Source organism: Vespa velutina, chromosome 10, assembly GCF_912470025.1.
Source record: "Vespa velutina chromosome 10, iVesVel2.1, whole genome shotgun sequence".
In the NCBI taxonomy this organism is placed as follows: domain Eukaryota; kingdom Metazoa; phylum Arthropoda; class Insecta; order Hymenoptera; family Vespidae; genus Vespa; species Vespa velutina.
The window spans coordinates 7,263,136-7,281,488 of NC_062197.1; the positions used below are offsets into that span (position 1 = coordinate 7,263,136).

At 34.6% G+C, this 18,353-nt stretch overlaps 1 protein-coding gene across 11 annotated transcripts in view; it reads left to right on the plus strand.

Moving 5' to 3' along the window:
• Nucleotides 1-506: 506 nt before the first annotated feature.
• Nucleotides 507-18,353, plus strand: part of LOC124952588 (four and a half LIM domains protein 2) — a 51,588-nt gene continuing 33,741 nt past the window's right edge. For 6 of the 11 annotated variants that reach the window (XR_007101949.1, XR_007101950.1, XR_007101951.1 and 3 more), the window contains exons 1-2: nt 8,118-13,012; nt 15,838-15,923. Coding sequence is in view for 7 of the 11 variants with exons in the window: in XM_047502678.1 (XP_047358634.1) it covers nt 10,178-13,012; nt 15,838-15,923 (2,921 nt within the window). In the remaining 4 variants the exon portion in view is untranslated. Of the gene's footprint in view, nt 698-2,332; nt 2,360-4,649; nt 4,668-8,117; nt 13,013-15,837; nt 15,976-18,353 lie in introns of those variants that run through there. The other 5 variants (XM_047502685.1, XM_047502686.1, XM_047502688.1 and 2 more) reach the window with 5 other exon arrangements.

The window sequence follows — 18,353 nt, forward strand, 5'->3', positions numbered from 1 at the left end:
CTTATGGTGGTAAACAATTTATCTACCGTTAATATTGGTATTTTAATCTTTTTATTTCTCTCAATTATATATATTTGTTTGAAATTAATTTTCTATTTCAAAACGCATGCTTTTTTATAGTTCACATTGAAGTATTAGTGTTATGTATAAATCAAAAACATTGATCACATTTTTAATGATTCACATCTTTATTTTTTTTTTAATAATACATCACATACGCTTAATGTATATATATATATATATATATATATATATATATATATATATATATATACATATGTATCTGAGTAGGATCAAAGATCGAAGAATGATTTTTCTCATTTCAGCGAGTCTATGCGCACGCACACGTCGCTCGATGTCGATAGCTTTCCAGCCGAGCTCATCGATTTCGATCGAAGAGGGTGGAGGAGTTGGAGGAGGAGCTGGAAGAGCTGGAGAAGGAGGTGGAGGAGGAGGAGGAGGGGAAAGAAAAAGAGGATGCAGCGGTAGCGTAGATCGAAACGAAGCGCGCTTTACAAAGTTCGATTTTACAACGAGAAGGAAAACATTGCATCGTTGACAACGAATCTATCAAGAAATTTCAATTTTATTTTGCTGAAAGGAAAAAAAAGCAAAGATCGGAATATTACGAACGTTTCGAAATCGTCGAAAGATGAATGGAGTTCGACGGACGGCCATCGACGCTTTTGATGCTAAGGTAATAATAAATTTATATATTTTTTTCTATTTGTATTCACAGAATAGACCGAAAGAATTTCTAGATGGATTAAATGATCTTAGATAATTTTAAAAATCAATTACTCCTTTTAGAGTAAATCTTTTAGGCTAATTTCGTTTTCAGATTGTAAAATTACTAGATTTGTTTATAAAATTACAAGTTTAACTACAAGTCTAAACAGTCTCAAGAAGGAGTAATTTTTATTTAAAGTCATCTAAGAAGTTTTTCCCTACGTAAGAACTTTTGGACTACCCTATATTTGAGTAATTGTGACAACTTTTATACATCTAGTTTAAATATGTAAATTGTTTAAAGAAAAGAGAATTTTTTAAGTTTGATTATTTCTATCATTTTATTATCCATTTTCTTCGAAATATATATATATATATATTTGATCAGAAAAATAAAATATATATAAGCTGAACACACAGTAGCCTTAGTAATAATGTGATCGTGGTGATCTTGCTTCACCTAATTGTAAAACTTTGAATCATCATAAAAAAAGAAATTTTTAAGCTTGATTATTTCTATTTTATCATACATTTTTTTCGAAACAGATTCGACTAGAAAAAAAGAATATAAATACATATATATATATATATATATATATATAAATACATATATATATATATATATATATATTTCATATATATATATGTAGGTATATATCAAAGACGAATACAGTAATTATGTTACGCAATGTAATTAATTCTCTGTCTCTTTCCTTCTTGAGAAAGATCTTACGCATCGAAGGCCCAAGAGACGTAAGCGATTCTCTAAGTCGTGGTCTCTGCTTCGGGTACTTTCTGTCTCCGAGCTACCACGAGTTCGTAGAAGTGTGTGCGTCGAACGGAACGTGTAATTAGGTGTCTTAACGCGCCGAGATCGGTTGACCGATCCGATAACGTGCGATACATAAGTATATCCTTTGGTTATGGCTATGAGATTCAATGCGTCGAACTTTTCACTGGTAGAGTTAGAAACGAAATACGTTACTACCTTATCGAATAGACAGAGTTCCTAATACCTTAGGAGATTTTAAAAATTATAGAAAAGATTAATGATTATGAAAACTATTAATTTTGTAGTATAATAGTAGTAACGATGACAAATATCAAATTATATAATTACAATATAAATTATTAAATTATTATTGTTGTGATATTTATATTACTTTTTTCTTTTTTTTTATATAGGTCAATTTTTTTTTTATATATAGGTCAAGCTTTCGTACTAATAATATTTAATAATAACGTAGGTATAGAAATATCTATCTAAGCGTTAGTATTTGCAAATGTTAGAAATAACAAAAGTAGTTATTTTAAAATTGAAATAATATTTTAGCGGAGTACTACGTACCTATGTATCTATGTAAATATGTCCGAGGCCGGGGAATAGCTCATTCGGTTCCATACGGGTACGTTGCTCGCATATTATTAAGCCAACAGTAGAATTATTAATTTAGTATCTGACCATCGTTCGTACTCTTTCGCAATATTCTCTTCCTGTGTCTCGTCGTAAAATAACGTCGTAGCTTAGCAGCAAGTTAGCTTTCCGCAACGTCGATACGACCGTCGGTTGGTCGAGGGTTTTAGCTTATGAAGTGTCAAGTTATGTATATCTTTGATGATGGATCGTAGTGTATGTTAAAGTTATTCTTACTGGCATGATTATAATTTGTTTTTGAATTTGATGAATGATATATATATATATTTTCTATTTGATGAATGATATATATATCTATATTTTTTATTTAATGTAAAGGATCGCGTGTTCATGCAATTAATGCAAAACTCATATTTGCACTTCGTAACATTTTCTATTACGGAACTACGACGAATAACTAACACTTAGTAAAAATAATACATCTTTTTATGCTTTAAAACTAATTAACTCGAAAACTTTATTTTACTTTACTTTGGTGTAGTCTACATTAGTCGAAGTAATTTCGAAAGATCAAGAAATAGAATTGTGCCAATGCTACATCGCGATTTCATTTATGGCCAAACGAGTTCTCGCACGATAAAGGCTAGGAAGAGAGAGAGAGAGAGAGAGAAAGAGAGAAAGAAAGAGAAAGAGAGAGACAGAGAAAGAGAGAGAGAGAGAGAGAGAGAAAGAGAGAAAGAGAGAGAGAGAAAAAAAGAGAGAGAAAGAGAGAAAGAGAAGAAGAGAGAGAGAGAGAGAGACAGAGAAAGAGAAAGAGAGAGAGAGAGAAAGAGAAAAAGAGAGAGATTATCGAACATGAGAACTAGAAAATTAATGTCGCGAGAAGCTTATGATAAAAAATTTCAAAGTATACATACATTTAATTGTATAGTGATAACGCATATGAATTTTGTCATTTCTTTTGAAAAATAAGTTACGAAACTCAGGAAATATTAACGATCAATTAGTAGAGAAATTATTAGAGTTAATAAATTTTGCGGACTTCCACGTGTTTGACATTGCAAAGATTTCAATTAATGTCGATTCTGTATCAATTGAAGTAATTACCTAACGATGGCAAAACGATCACAACCTCAATGCATTTTTTTAAACTTTTCTCTTGGCAAGGACAATATAAAAGACAGTCGTAAAGCTTCTTCGCGTATAGATATTCTTGATTTTCCATCGTAACAGCTTTTCGCGACGGATATACTGGCGCACCTTCCATCAAACTAAGTAGATTCACTTTGCGATGTGATATTGTCATAACGGAAGTTATACGTATGGTCAGTTTCGTTTTGGTATTGCGTGACAGTAAGCAATTCTTGGATCCCCTTTGGATTTCTTGCGTGACAGGGTTGTTATAGAGGGTTCTTTTTTCTCCCTTTCTGAACACTCTGAAAACCTTGGGCAATCCTAAAAAATAATCGTAATTGAACGCACTCTTTGCATTAAATTAAGCTATGTCTCGTAATAGGAAGAAAAATTCAACCCTCCTGTATACGTGTTTGCAAACGAGGTGGATCGATGATCTCAAATCAGCCTCTCTTCCTTTTTATATACCTGTGTAGTTTCTTTATTTAGCATTACGAGGACAAATCGGATTTCTATATGTCCTTCTTACATAGGTAATAGTTCATAACTGAAATAGAAATAGAATGTAAAAGTGGTTCATTCGTTTATATATACACATACACATATACACATATGTGTGTATAATCGAATGAAGCTATATTGAATATATATATATTTTCATTCAATATAGCTTCATTCGATATATATATATATATATATATATATATATATATATATATATATATCGGACACACCCAACAGGTTGTATTCGAACAGATCGACCAAAAGTATTAATAAAGTATCCTAACGGTTTGTAGAAGTTTATTGATAATGGGAGTGAGGTGTAACGTGAACGTTACTTTCTCGAGGTAATACGTGATAAATTCCGTTTCACTTTCTTTGTAATCGGTGATAAGTAGCGATAACCCCGCAACTACGTGAAGTGGTAGAGATCAGATAATTATCAGCAAATATCCTTGACGGTTCTTTCCCTTTCTACTACAATTCTATATTTTTCTATTTTAATAATCAATAATTAGAGTGATAGTAAGTAGGTTTATTAAATAAATCATATAGATTTAAGTACCATAGAATGATTTCAAGTTTAATCAGGAAGTTATGAATCAGTCATGGTTCCTGTTTACGTCAAGGTCATATCAATTTATTTAGTAAATTAGGTCAATCGCTTTGAAGAGATGAATCACAAGAAAAGATTCAGCCTCGAGTATTTAATATGTATAACTTTATAACAATGAAAACTCGAAAGTTTCTCTTGAAAGGTGCAGGTGACAAAGGGGAGAAGGGAATGCACGCGTGCGCATGCCTCATAGGGTGCACCGAAAAGCATCGTGCGACTATAAGCACGCGTGACACAATCGTTCGGGAATGTCAGTAGTGTTGGACGTTGTTAGGTTCTCCTGATCTGTGTATAGTAGTACATACGTATATGGTGCGTATGTATATATAATTTTTATAAATGTGTACAATATATGTATATATATATATGTACATATCCATAGAGAGTGAATGCAATTTCTCCTACTGTTAGCTCTGCATATAGGAAAACTTTTTTTAAGCTTGTCAAGGAAATCTGTCCACGTATATATATATTGTTTCTTGGTTTATATCATTAGCTTTTCTGTTTTCCTTTTTTTTTTTGATTTCTTTTTGAGGAGAAAAAAGAGGAAGAAAAATATTTCATTGGGATGATTAAATCATTCTCAATAAGAGGATATTTTCGAGTCTGTTATTAGTTGTGTAGAATAATAATGAGATAATGAATTGAAAGATAAACAAATCTATCGATTCGAAGTATGTATATTTTGGTTAATAGATGACTGAATATTTTGATTTGCCATCTTTGTTGATAGCAAGAACGGATTGTTATTCGTATTGCGTTCAATTTAGACGGAGTTTGTGATAAGGAACAAAATGATGTCACTTCCGTACGTCTGACATCATTGAGTCGACGGCTCAATGTCATTGCCTGCTTTCAAAATAATCGCTGCCCACTAGATACCAGTGTTGTTTTCATAAGTGGGGAGGACCTTGATGTCGCAGTCCCTAAAGTCACGACGAAGTTTTTTCTTTTTTTGCTTTTTTCTTCTTTTTTCTTCTTTTTTTTTTTCTTATCCCAACTGTGACATATTTGCGAGGGCGTAAAAAATATCGATTTCTACGAAAAATTCGATTATTCTTATCATTTATAATCGAGTTTCTTTTATTCATCTTTTAAAGTACACATGTCAATGTAATTCGCAAAAAATTTTATTGGATTGAATTTTGAATGTGTATTTTTTTATTTGATCGAGCAATACGTCAAGATATTCAACGTTACAACGTTATACCTATTCGCGTGATGGAATATAAATAAATAGTGAAAGAAGGAGAACGTACGTAGAATAAATATAATTTATATAATTAATTATATTATCGATCGATTTTGTTAATCATAGATTTCTATAGTACCGACCTTTGGTATAACCAATTTTTTTAATGATACTTTTCATTTCCGCGGGATGTCGCTTCAAGTTCGCGGCAAAATTTAATTTCTACTTGAGTAATTATTATTGACATAATTAATACATTATAAAAGTATATATAGGTAGATATCTCCTTCGAAATAAATTTATTTGTCAATTTTTCATCTTATATTTACCATGAATTTAAACAAAATGAATTAATTTTTTAATCACCATCCACATAGCTATCATTGAAAACTACAAAGGTAGACGTTCATAAGGGGCCATTGCGAATCGACGAGGTCAGCGGTCTGATATGTATGTACATACGTTCAATACACAGATTCCGATAACAGTCTTATAGTTAGCAGTAGCGAAAGAAAGCATATTCTCCGACCTCGCCATTCTCCGATGGAACGAGAAGGCCTCCAATGACTCACTACCATATTACGAGAAGCAGAACAGTTGTGACATGGACCGCTAAATGCTTACCAGCGAAACCGTTAAATTCAATTAGAGCGTTACTTTCTTTCTCTCGTTTACTACGTCATACATTTCTAAGTAACTGCTGTTTATTTATTTTTCATCGTTTTTTTTCGATTTCAACGTTTATAAATATTAATTTTATGCACTATAGTAAACCGTTAAAAAAGATTTTTTGTCTATCTTTTTTTTGTTGAATAAATGATCTCTCTTTTTTCTTTCTTTTTTATTATTATTTTTTTTTTTTTTTTTTTTTTTTAAAAAATTTGCATAAATAAACAAAAAGGTTGCGATAGCATTTGGAATATGTATTTATCTAATTATATAGATACATACATAAATATATTGGTTTTTACCTACGTACCTTCGAATGGTTATCCTCGCCATTTCGGGCGAAAAGGTCGGTGCGTACGTGAGGCCCCGTTCACCGCCTCGTGGTCGCGTGGTCGCGTGCTCGCGTGGTCGCAGCCTCTAGACGTTTATAAACGCTATATAAAAGGCGGGGGCGTACTTACAGGACCTTGCCACGACCCACACTCAGGGCTGTATCTCAAGCTTTTCCAAAAAGTTATCATACTTGTACCTTATTCTGTTTAAAAGTCCTGTTTATTTCATAAATTACATACTTACGTTCATTTTCTCTATAACGCCATGTAAATTTAAAATCGAACACACGTTTATTTAATCATTAATAATTAATAACTTTCATATTATTTTTTACTTTTATTTTATTTTTTGACACATAAAAAAAAAAATGTTCAATTTCATCTTCTTTAGTTATCTCGTTATTTTTCGCCTAATTTTCTTCGTTTGATTAATCCAGCAAAATGATCGTTTATTCTTTTTATTTACATAGACATTTTTATTTGGCAATTAATAGATTGTTGGAAATAATTTAGTTATTTCACCGATAAGCAAACAGCTGGTCAAGCAAACTGGAATTCATATACACGTATTTATTCTTTTTCTCTCGTCACGTTCGAGTGAACAGCCATTCGATATAGTCGATCGAATTTTTGCACGTTTCTTCTTTGGAACGTACGAAAGCCGATGATTTTTCCAGTTTTTCGCTTTCTAAACGTTTATATCCGTTCATTCTACTCCGTGTTTCACGATTTTCTATGACAATTAGAAAAGTCAAATTTATTTTTCTTTTTTTTTCAATTAGAAAGGAAACTAGTTCTTAGCCTTCGGATAATAATTTAACCAGTTGATGAGTTATTTAGATGGATCGTAGAAGTAAGGAGGATTGTAGAAGTAGAACTCTTTAGTAGTGTTCAGTAGACAAGAGGGAGTCGAAACAGGAAACAGGGTGCGCCTTCCGTTGAAGAGTCACCTGCTGTTCTATTTGAAATAGATGTTCTCAAAATAAAATTACGATGTTCAAACGAAACCATGCTACTATATAATAACGATTACAAATTGAACAAATTTTACATATAACAATGATATATTTTAATATTTCAATTATCCTTTATGTATTCATTATCACGGCATATTTACGATGTTCAAACGAAACTATACTACTATGCGATAGTAAACTAGGATTAAATAAATTTGTACATATAACTCCGATATATTCTAATATTTTAATCATCTTGTAAGCGATCTCGAAAGAAAACTACATTTGTATTGATGTTCAAATGAAATTACGTTACAATAGGATAGTAATTATTAATAGCGGTTACTTATTAGATTAGTATTTTTAAACATTTAGTCAGTATTTATAATAAAATATCAGTATGCATAATACAAGTAACGCAACCCTGGCGCAATCCTAACTTAATTATTTATTAATATTTATACTGAATAAATATTATTTATCCCTGATTAATTATTTATACTGAACAAAATATTCATATATACTTAACATTTATTTTACAAAATACTTATTATTAATTAATAATACTGATCATATAAATATCATAATACTGATCAAATAGATAAAAGTGATTATTAATTAGTTAAATTTATACATATAATTTCAACATATTAGAATATTTTAATCATCCTTTAGTCGTTTTTATAATTTGACTATGACGTAAAAAAGAAACTATGTTATAATAATAGAATAGTAATCATTGATTAGATAAACTTTTAGGTAGGTCTATTTTCATATTTGAATTTTTATCATACTTTAGATGCCATTCTCACAGTATAACTACGATGTTCAAACGAAACTGTGTTATAGTAAGATAATAATCGTCGATTAGATAAACCTGTGCATATACTTCCGATAAATCCTAATATTTTAATCATTTTCGTGTTTCGTATTGGCGTCGTCAGGGCAAACGTGGAAATAAATAAAATAGAATGAGACAGGGTAGGGATTGAGATGTGGAGGGGAATTGACCTTGCCTCTCAGCGATGGGATGCGATGCGATGCGATGCGATCCGATGAGAAAGAAAGAAAGAGAGAGAGAGAGAGAGAGAGAGAGAGAGAGAAAGAGAGAAAAATGGAGGAGGAAGGGAGAAGTGGAGAGGAGAGTAGGTGAGGTGAGACGAAGCGAGGCGAAGCGAGACGATGGTAGGAACGAAGTCTCGAAGGGAGGCAAGGGTATTCCCTGAGGTGGCTTCGACTTTCCATTTCTGGTATATGGCGAATCAGCAGCATATAGAGTGAACTAAACGAAAGAGAATTTCGAAGAATACATTTTCGTAAGCTTTTCGATTGAGAAAACGAAAAAGAAAAGAATATAACAATAACATCAACAATAAAAAAAAGAGAAGAAGAAAAAAAAAACAAAAAAGAAATAAGCAAGCTTACGAATCAGCGACGCGTGTTTTAAGACTTACCTTTCTCCGCAATTTCTCTGACTCGCTCTCACCATTTTATACTCTTTTTCCACGCGTAAGTAAACCTCCTAAATGTCTTTCGTTCGGACTACTTTGACTAAAGATGAGATTCGAATACGATCCTCTAGGCGAGAAACGTACAGCTACCTCGTGGAACTCGTCGACACGAAGGATATATATATATATATATATATATATATATATATATATATAAAATATAAAAAAAAAAAAAAAAACGAGTTCTTCGCCGCAGAGTGAAATTTAATAACTACTCTGCATCAGGCTTCTCGACGAAGCTCTCTTCTCTCGAGATACAACCTTTCTCTCTATTTCTCTATCTCGTCTTTCTCTTTCTCGTAATCGTGTCTTCTTAAATTGTCGAAAGAGAAGAAGTGGTAAGCGTTTTCAGGAAGACAGAGGGATAGTATTCTGAACTGTCGACAAGGTCGAGACACTCTTTCTCTCTTTCTCTTTCTCTCTCTATCGTATATGGCAAAAGGTAGATTCATCAGCGAATTAACGGGAGAATCGAGTGGCCCGTCTCTTTTCTCGAGGAGGACCACAGAACGGAGGCCGCCTACGGAGGTGGTGGTGGTTCTGTGCGGAGGTTGCCGTGTTGGCAAAGGAAGAGAGGGGGAGTACTCCCTCTCTCCGATACTGGGGAGAAAAAGAGAGAAAGAGAAAGAGAAAGAAAGAGAGAGAGAGAGAGAAAGAGAGAGAGAGAGAGAAAGAGAGAGAAAGAGAGAGAAAGAGAGAGAAATAGAGAGAAAGAGAGAGAAACACGCTCTCCTCCGGTGCACACTCTCGCGGTGACTTCGACCGGCAAAGTGCTCGCGTTCGTGAAAGTCCACAGACGACTTTCAGGGTCGTCTGCTTGGCTCCTTAGCACAAGCTCTCCTTCTCGTTCGCTCTCTCGATCTTTTCCTCGGTTCGTCCGGAACTGACTGTTTTGTGAAAAAGGAATCATCGCAACGAGCTAAGATCGTCGCACTCGTAAGAACGATTTGTAACGCGACGTACCTACCGGTTGGATCTTTTAGATCTACACTCTGCTGCTCTCTTTGATTATTTATTCATCGCGATCATCAGACGGAAGCAAGAATCGTATATCATTGGTGTTGTATGAATAGAGAAGAAGAAGAAGAAGAAGAAGAAAAAGGAAGGGGAAGATAGACCGTAATAGAAGGTCATCGAACATTTATTTACATTAGTAAACGAAATGAGTTCGCGCCTTCGCAGTTCTTCAATGTCGAAGGACAGACCAAAAGCAACGTCATTTGGAAGCGATACGTTTTATTACGAGCCGGAAGAACGAAATGATAAAAGGAATGGCAAAGCGGCGCGGGAAAATAGTTATCGCTTTGGAGATTTTCGTAGGGAGTGTTCTGAGAGAAATGGTAGACGGTTCGGAGAAGAAATCGAAGAGGATCCAGATATTCTTTATAAGAGAAGCAAGGATCGGTTTGCATCATGGGATATGAAAGATATAGCTGGACGTAAGGAAATAGATGAAAAGAAGAAGGAAGATGAGGAGGCGGAGGAAGAGGAGGAAGAGGAGGATGATGAAGATGTGAATGATAACAATGATAAGCCACCGTTGCTTTACGAGGAATACGTCACAAGTCCGAGAAAAGAGAATCAAAAAGAAAAGATTATCAATCGAGAAATACACGGATCGAGAAAAGACGAGAGGAGGAAGAATGAAGATCCCTCGGAAGGAGTCGATTCACGAAATTATATGTTCGCGGAGTCCTCGGCTGTTCGAAGAAATGGTGAGAACCGGAAGAAAACGAGTTTTCCTAGTATCGATGTACGAACGGATACAGATCATAGGATCGGAGCGATGATCGAACGATTGAAAACACGCGAAGAGGATAAGTTGAGAAATAGAAGAGAACGGGGAAGTCCGGAGAGAGGAGGGATTATTTCGTCAACGATCGAGGATCGTCGTCAACGTCGACGTCGACGTTGTCTCGTCGACGAAGAGCTTGGAAATCGTCAGGAGGATGATACAAAAACGTCTGTTGGTTACGATCAACGTTTCGACGATTTCTGTAAATCGAATAGAGGCGAGGAAACGCGCGAGGATCGTAGAAGATCGAGGAGTATCGAGAAAGTTTCCAGATATGAATTAGGCCGTGCAAGGAGTAACGACGCGAATGGTTTTCGAGAGTTAGACGAGCGAATTCCAAGATACATGCTTCGTGAAGCCGAGTCTCATGTTCGCGAGGAGATATTTGGGTTGAACGTCGACGACAATGTTCGACGTATAGAAGGTAGACGTGCGCCCTTCGATAGGGACAACGACCGTCGAGAGAAGGAGAATTCTTCGAGGAAGAGCCAAGACGCGTACGTAGTCGAAATCACTCGTAGACGATCAAGATCCAAGGACGTCGAGGAGGATCGAGCTCGTACGAAGGACGAGACGAAGAGTAGTAATAGTAGTAGTACTACTCGTCCATATGAAGTATTGCCCGGGGAATTTGATGTTAGAATACAGAGATATGAAAGAGCAACGGTCGAAGATAAGAGGGATCAAGAATATTTAAAAAAAAATCTTCATGATCCTTCGAAGGAGAGAGAAACGGTCAGGAAGATTTCTTTCAGCGGAGACACGGATATGTGTTCACAAAGGATGCATTCGAAGAAAGAGATCGGTATAACGAGGAGAACGTCTTTCAAGGATCAGGATAATGAGATACGAGGACGGAATCCATTCAAGAACGATTCAGATGGTGGAATTAAATGTACGATAAAGAGTCGAAAGAGTGACGTCACCGAGAGGGAAAAGACCGAATTGGTAGATAGTGTCGATTTAGGAAGAAGGAGTTCTTTCAAAGCGAAACATCCTGAATATGGTAAGATCTCATTTGAGGAAGAAGAGAAAGAAAAAAGATCGTCGAGAGACCATACACGAGTCTCTAATGCAAGAATAATATCATTCGGGGATGATCAAATTGTTGGAGAAAGAAAACGGACTCCTGATAATCAAGATCGTGGAATAATTACCAGTATCTCTTTCAAGGACGAAAACTCCGTCGAATCGACTACGAGTCCTATACGTCGAGTCTCGAAAGAACAGAGAGAAAACGTCTTAGGTAGACGAATTTCTTTTAAGGATCGAGGGATCGAATCTGAGAGGGAACATTCTTATGGGGTTTATTGCGACGTTGGTAAGGATCAAAACGAAGAAGAATCAAAAAGGCGAAGTAGTTCGTTCGATGATCGATTCGTCGAATCTGATAGAAATTTTTTCACGAGTCGCGAGAGAGGGATATCTAGTGGAACGAGTCCTTGGAAGGATAGAAATGATATAGAATCGAGAGTTCGCTCCTCGAATGGGCCAATGATAAAGAAAGTAAGTGAAGAAGGTACTCGGGACAAAAAATTGGAAAAGCATTCTCGAGCTTTTACATCGGGGAGAGTAGATGAGGATATAAAAGACAATTTTCAAGAAACGAAGGATCGAAAGGATTTTTGGCGCGAGAGTAACAGACTCTTTGCTGCAAGATATCTTAAAGAGAATGGTAGAGGGAGAAGAACAGAGGGAGGGATCTCAGGAAAGGAGAATAATGGAAGTCTTGTCGAAGGTGCTTACGAGGAGGACGAAGGAGACGAAAGCGAAATCGAGCAAGAAGATTCGATTCGAACGAACGGTCGCCGAATCCCTGATAATCGAGATTTTGATTCGAAGGGAAGAATCGCTCGTGAACGAAATGGTACGACTATTGTAAGAATTCGTCCTAATATTTCGGAAAATTCGAGACGACGTCGACGTATGCAAGATTTTGGTTTGGAGCGACGCAAAAGGTGCGATGTGTCTTCACAGCGTTATGATAGCGATGAGGAAAGTGGAGAGGAGGGTGAGAAGGAGGATCAGAGGAAGGAGGAGGAGAAAGATAAGAAAAAAGTAATGCCGATTGTAAAGGACGATGAGGATGCTGACAACGAGCAACGACTGGATTCTTGGCGTGGAACTCGTAGAGATGGCTTAATACCAGGAATACCCCATGGATCTACTCCCTCGAGAAGACTTTGGAATTATCGCGAAGGGGTATGGCACTTTTCTGAGTCTATTGCGTTCGATCAGACGTGTATGATACAGAAACGAGAAGCGATATTCATTAATCGTTGGAGAAGATAAAAATTGGCTCGTTAAAAGGACAAATTTCTTTGGTGGATCTTGCATGGGATATCATTATTTGAATAATAATACGTGGGCTATCGGGATCGAACGAAAGTGGACCTAAAGTGTACCCAATGTCATATGGCGTTGAGAATCAAATTTTATCCGCGATCAAATTTTTAACCTCTCGTCTTATATATATATATATATATATATATATATATATATATATATATATATATATATATATATATATAATATATATTATATCAGGGATTAATCAGTGAAATTATGAACGGACACACGTGTGTTGTGAAAATATAAAGAATATAAACGATATTGCATTAAATGACATAAAAGAAATATGTACGAAAATTTATAATTAAAATGATGAACACATGCGTATCAAAGATTTTCATTATTTTTCTTTTCTTTTTTTTTTCAATCCCCCGTGAGATGGATATTCGTATTGTAGAGATTAGAATAATCATTTTGGCAAACAATCACACACAGATGTCTACATAAGTCATAGGACCGACTATCGTTCGGTCTCGACGCAGCATGCGACTTTTCGTTCGTTGGCCATTGCGTCCTGCGAATGTCATTGAACGAGCCATAAGTGGAACAGCCACGTCACGTAAGAAACAACATCGCGGATAAGATCTCTCCTTAGTTGCTTTCGGCTTTAAAAGCGAACCCTTTCTATTATGGACGATCAACGAGGAGTTCTACGCTTCGTTAAGGATGAGAGTTAATTATCACTGTAACGGTTAATACGACGCTTATCGTACCATCTCAAGAGAGAGGTGAACTATCGATTTGACCCAATAGACGAGATTTCAAAGTTTTCGAGCGATCTTTCGATATATACATACATACCTACACATAATTTCACGCTTAATCTTTTTACAATTCGAAAGAAACTAAAACGTTTCCCTTTTTTTGTTGTATATACCATATATATATATATACCACGTAAAAACCAAGAGGAATAAATTGATAGAGAATATTTCTAATAATCGATGGAACTAATAATAATGTTTAAAAATGATGACGAGGACAATGACGAGGACGATGACGAGGACGATGACGAAGACGATGACGAAGACTAGACGTGGTCTTTTCGATCGTGACTCACTGTCAAAAGAAAAAGAAAGAAAAAAATTATGTTAATTAGGCGCAACCCAAATCGCGTTTCGGTAGAGATCATTATTTAGGATCGCTATATATGCATATCCTAGAATAAAATGGAGACGCGAGATTCTTGCCTGGCATATTTTTGAATGTGTGTATTCGTCATATACGCGATATTTGGCTATATCGTCGACGACAAGTCGTTCCACGTGGGCGGACCGACCATATATATGCTGCGCGGAAGGTTCTTGAACGCATCCAACGCGAGTTGCCTCGCCTCACTTAGCCTCACCGCACCGCACCGCACCTCATCTCACAGGATTCCTCTTTAGTCTTTATGTTAGATTTGCCATGAGACACACGATACCATATCGAACATCTTTCACTCTTTTTATATATTTCACAAAATTCATGAAAAAGAAATGGATTTTTATAGGTACTTCGATTTGATAATAAAAATGATCGATTTAATTTCTTCAAAGTCATTGACACGTAATATGTGTACGTGTAAATTTCGTCTATAGTTTGTTTTTAATACTTCAAAAAATTAAATTATATTTTTATAACTTGAAAAAGAAAAAATTGTCCTTAAAAAAAATTAAATGAAAGTTTAAAAGTATCGATTAGGTTCATTGATCCTTTTAGATTCGATCAGGTCATAATGTTTTTAGTTAGTTCATCCGTTATCGATATCCACGATAATAATTTCAATTACTTTTAGAAGAATATTAAAGTAAGCTAATAGATTAGAAAAACGTTAGGATAGTTTGAAGTAGAACGCGTTCCGCTTTTACCGATTCGCACGAATGGACGATCGAATTGATCGACATCTGTACTATTATTTTATTCTGTACATATGTGCGTCGAAGAATTTAAACACGACTTCATTGCATTTTCCTTTTAGAGAAAAAGAAAAAAAAAAAGAGATAGAAAAAGATCACTGAGTATTTGCTTCGCGTAGACGGTGACGCGTAGGAAGAGAAGGGATTGAAAGCTTTCGGTCTTTTGCAATTGATTCGCAACGCCATTTTCTTCGAACGAATCGATGGAACGATACTTTCGCGATTTGGTTCGGTCTCATGCGGAATAAACCATAGTTTCTTCTTTATTTTTGATATTTTTCGTATTTATCGTAATTACGTAAAAAAAGATTATTGACGTATAATGAAAATAAATATTTAATATGGAAATTAGTGAATGAATCTTATTAGGATGTCACATGGAATAAGCAATAGTTTCTCTTATATTTAACAAGTTAGTCACATTTATCGAGATTACGTAAACAAAAATTATGTACAAAAAGTAAAAATAAATATTATGAAAATTGGTTAATGAATCTTGTTAGGAGATTACATGGAATAAGCTGTAGTTTCTTCTATATTTAACAGGTTATACGCATTTGCCGAGATTACGTAAACAAAAATTATGTACGAAAAGTAAAGATAAATAATACGAAAATTGGAATTTAATGAATGTTGTTAGGTCATATGGAATAAGCTATAATTTTTTCTTCTATATTTAACAAGTTATTCACTATTTGTTGAGATTTCGTAAACAAAAATTATATATACAAAATAAAAATAAATAATATGAAAATTAACGAACGAATCTTATGTTAGGGTGTCCTGATCACGGACGTCGAGGAGGGACAGCCATGTTTACAGTGTGGAGACGTGTGTCCTGGATTTTCCCCACATATTTGGAGGTAAGTCTTCGCAGCATCATGATCCATCGAACGAAAACATCTAAGTATTTTGGTAATCTTTTTGTATTACCGCGAGAGAGGAGAGAGAGAGAGAGAGAGAGGAGGGGAGAGAGAGAAAGAGAGAGAGAATAGGTATATCGAAAATTATCGTTAACGTATCCCCAAGGGACGTTAACGACGTTGGCTTACCTTTATTTGTTTTGGCAACGATCCATAGAATCGATCGAACCGTGTATTTCCCTGCTACTTAGGTATCGATCACTGAGAAAACAGCTGCTAATGCGTGCTGGCTAAAGAGTATCTAGTTTCTCTCGATTAAACTCGTATCAGCAACGAGTTTCCTTGAAATTTGAATCGTTCGTATCGATCTTATCGATCATCCTTTCATTAATACTAATCAATTCGATTTCATATTACGTTAAGAGGGACAATTATCTTTTTCCTTTTTTTCGAAGAATTAATAATAAGATATTAAAAGCGAGCGTGATGATAAAATGAAAATGAAGTCAGATCATATTGGAATTGTTGCGTTGAAGGAAAAAATTATGTCCCATTATCCCAGCTGCGTAACTTAACGGTGCAGGAATTACCAAGCATTGTAATTACCTTCCGTGACTTACAACCTGGCAATGCGGTAATAACGAATTAATTGCTATGTAAGGGAAATAGCGTGACAAGAAAGAAGAAAGCGAAAGAGATAATGGATTTTCTTAATCAAATTTTGTTGTTTCAGAGAGAAAAAAAAATTAAAATAAAGATACACGATTTTATATTATCGGGATATAATAATATTAGAAATTTGTTGCGAGGAAAATTTTGGCAAATCGATTTAGCTTCAATGATTGACAATCGTTTTGTTAGATGGATACCATCGTTGATCTAATATTATCTAACAGATCGTAAACGTCTTAGAGATTGCTTTAGAGTTGAAGATTTATAACGATTGCTTGCTGCTCTCTCTGTCTCCGTCTCTCTCTCTCTCTCTCTCTTTCTCCTTCTTTCTCTTTCTCTTTTTTCTTCTTTCTCTCTCTTTCTCCTTCTCTCTCCTTCTCTCTTCTTCTCTCTCTCTCTCTCTCTCCCTCTCTCTCTCTCTCTCCCTCTCCCTCTCTCTCTTTCTCTTTCTCTCTCTGTAGTTCGAAGTAAAAATAAATCGTTGACATTCAAAGACAAGTTATGAATGTCGTCGGTAACGTATTACATCTTTCTCATACTAATTTTGAACGATAGAATAAGTTCTAAACGAGGTTCCTATTCTATAGTAGATAAAAAATGATTTATCAAGATTAATAATCTTGAAAGATTGTATTTTTATGAATTCTTTTTTGTTGAATCGTTTAGAAAAAACGTATTAACAAGTTTAGAATGATAGAGAAAGGCGTGTATCTCTGTCAATGTTGCGTTGGAAACATTTTGCGTTACAAGGATGTCGTCGAGCGTAATCGACGATGCCCACGCTGCGTGCCGAGATGAGTATTGATAGTTTATGTGATAAATAGTGACGGCTTCGACCAGTCCTACGTTGTTTCTTCATCATCTGAAGTACGATTGTAGTCGACCATTATTCGTCGAATTGATTTAATCCTCTATAACGTCATGTAACTTTGAAATTATACACTTATATATTTTTATTTTATAACTTTGATTTGTTTTAATGAATAGAAAATATTAATTGTTGCTTCATATCCGAAATTTTTCATATTTTTGAAGTATATTTTATACAATTAGTATAATTATATAGTATTAATTGTAATACTATTTATACTGGTATAATTATTGTATATAATGTACTTATATACTTATACTAATATAATAATATTCTAGTATTACTTATATTATATGTAATAGTATAAATTATAAATATATATATATATATATATATATATATATATATAATTTTGTTATAAACACAAAACAAAATTGGGTTATAGAGGATTAATAGAAAAAATTGATAGCAAAAATCAACTTCATTAATTTTGTCATTTTCGTCATAATAAATAGATCGACTTCGATTCCTTTCATTTGTCTTTCCGTTGGTCGTTCGTCATAGAGAAGTCAATTTTAAAAGCATACTTCTACCTACTGCCTATTTTCGTTTGCCCGATAGCATTCAAAGGAGTCCACCTTAGATCATTGGCTTAGTTTATTTCGAACTCTTCGTTTGTCTAACGCAGTAGGGGACCAACTATAAACTATGAGGAGATCGTGACACGATTGTTTCTAGCTTTTCCAAAGTCACTTTCATAAATCCAAGCCTTTCACCATTTGAAAATCATAAACTCGTTTCTACATAGCACCATACATATAATATATTTCATGTTATTTCTTAATCAACGAAATTATATATTATACATTTAATTGGACGATTGGGGAATATACACATTCGTTGTGCTAAAGAAATAATCTTAGAAGGTAAAGAAAGAAAAAAGAAAT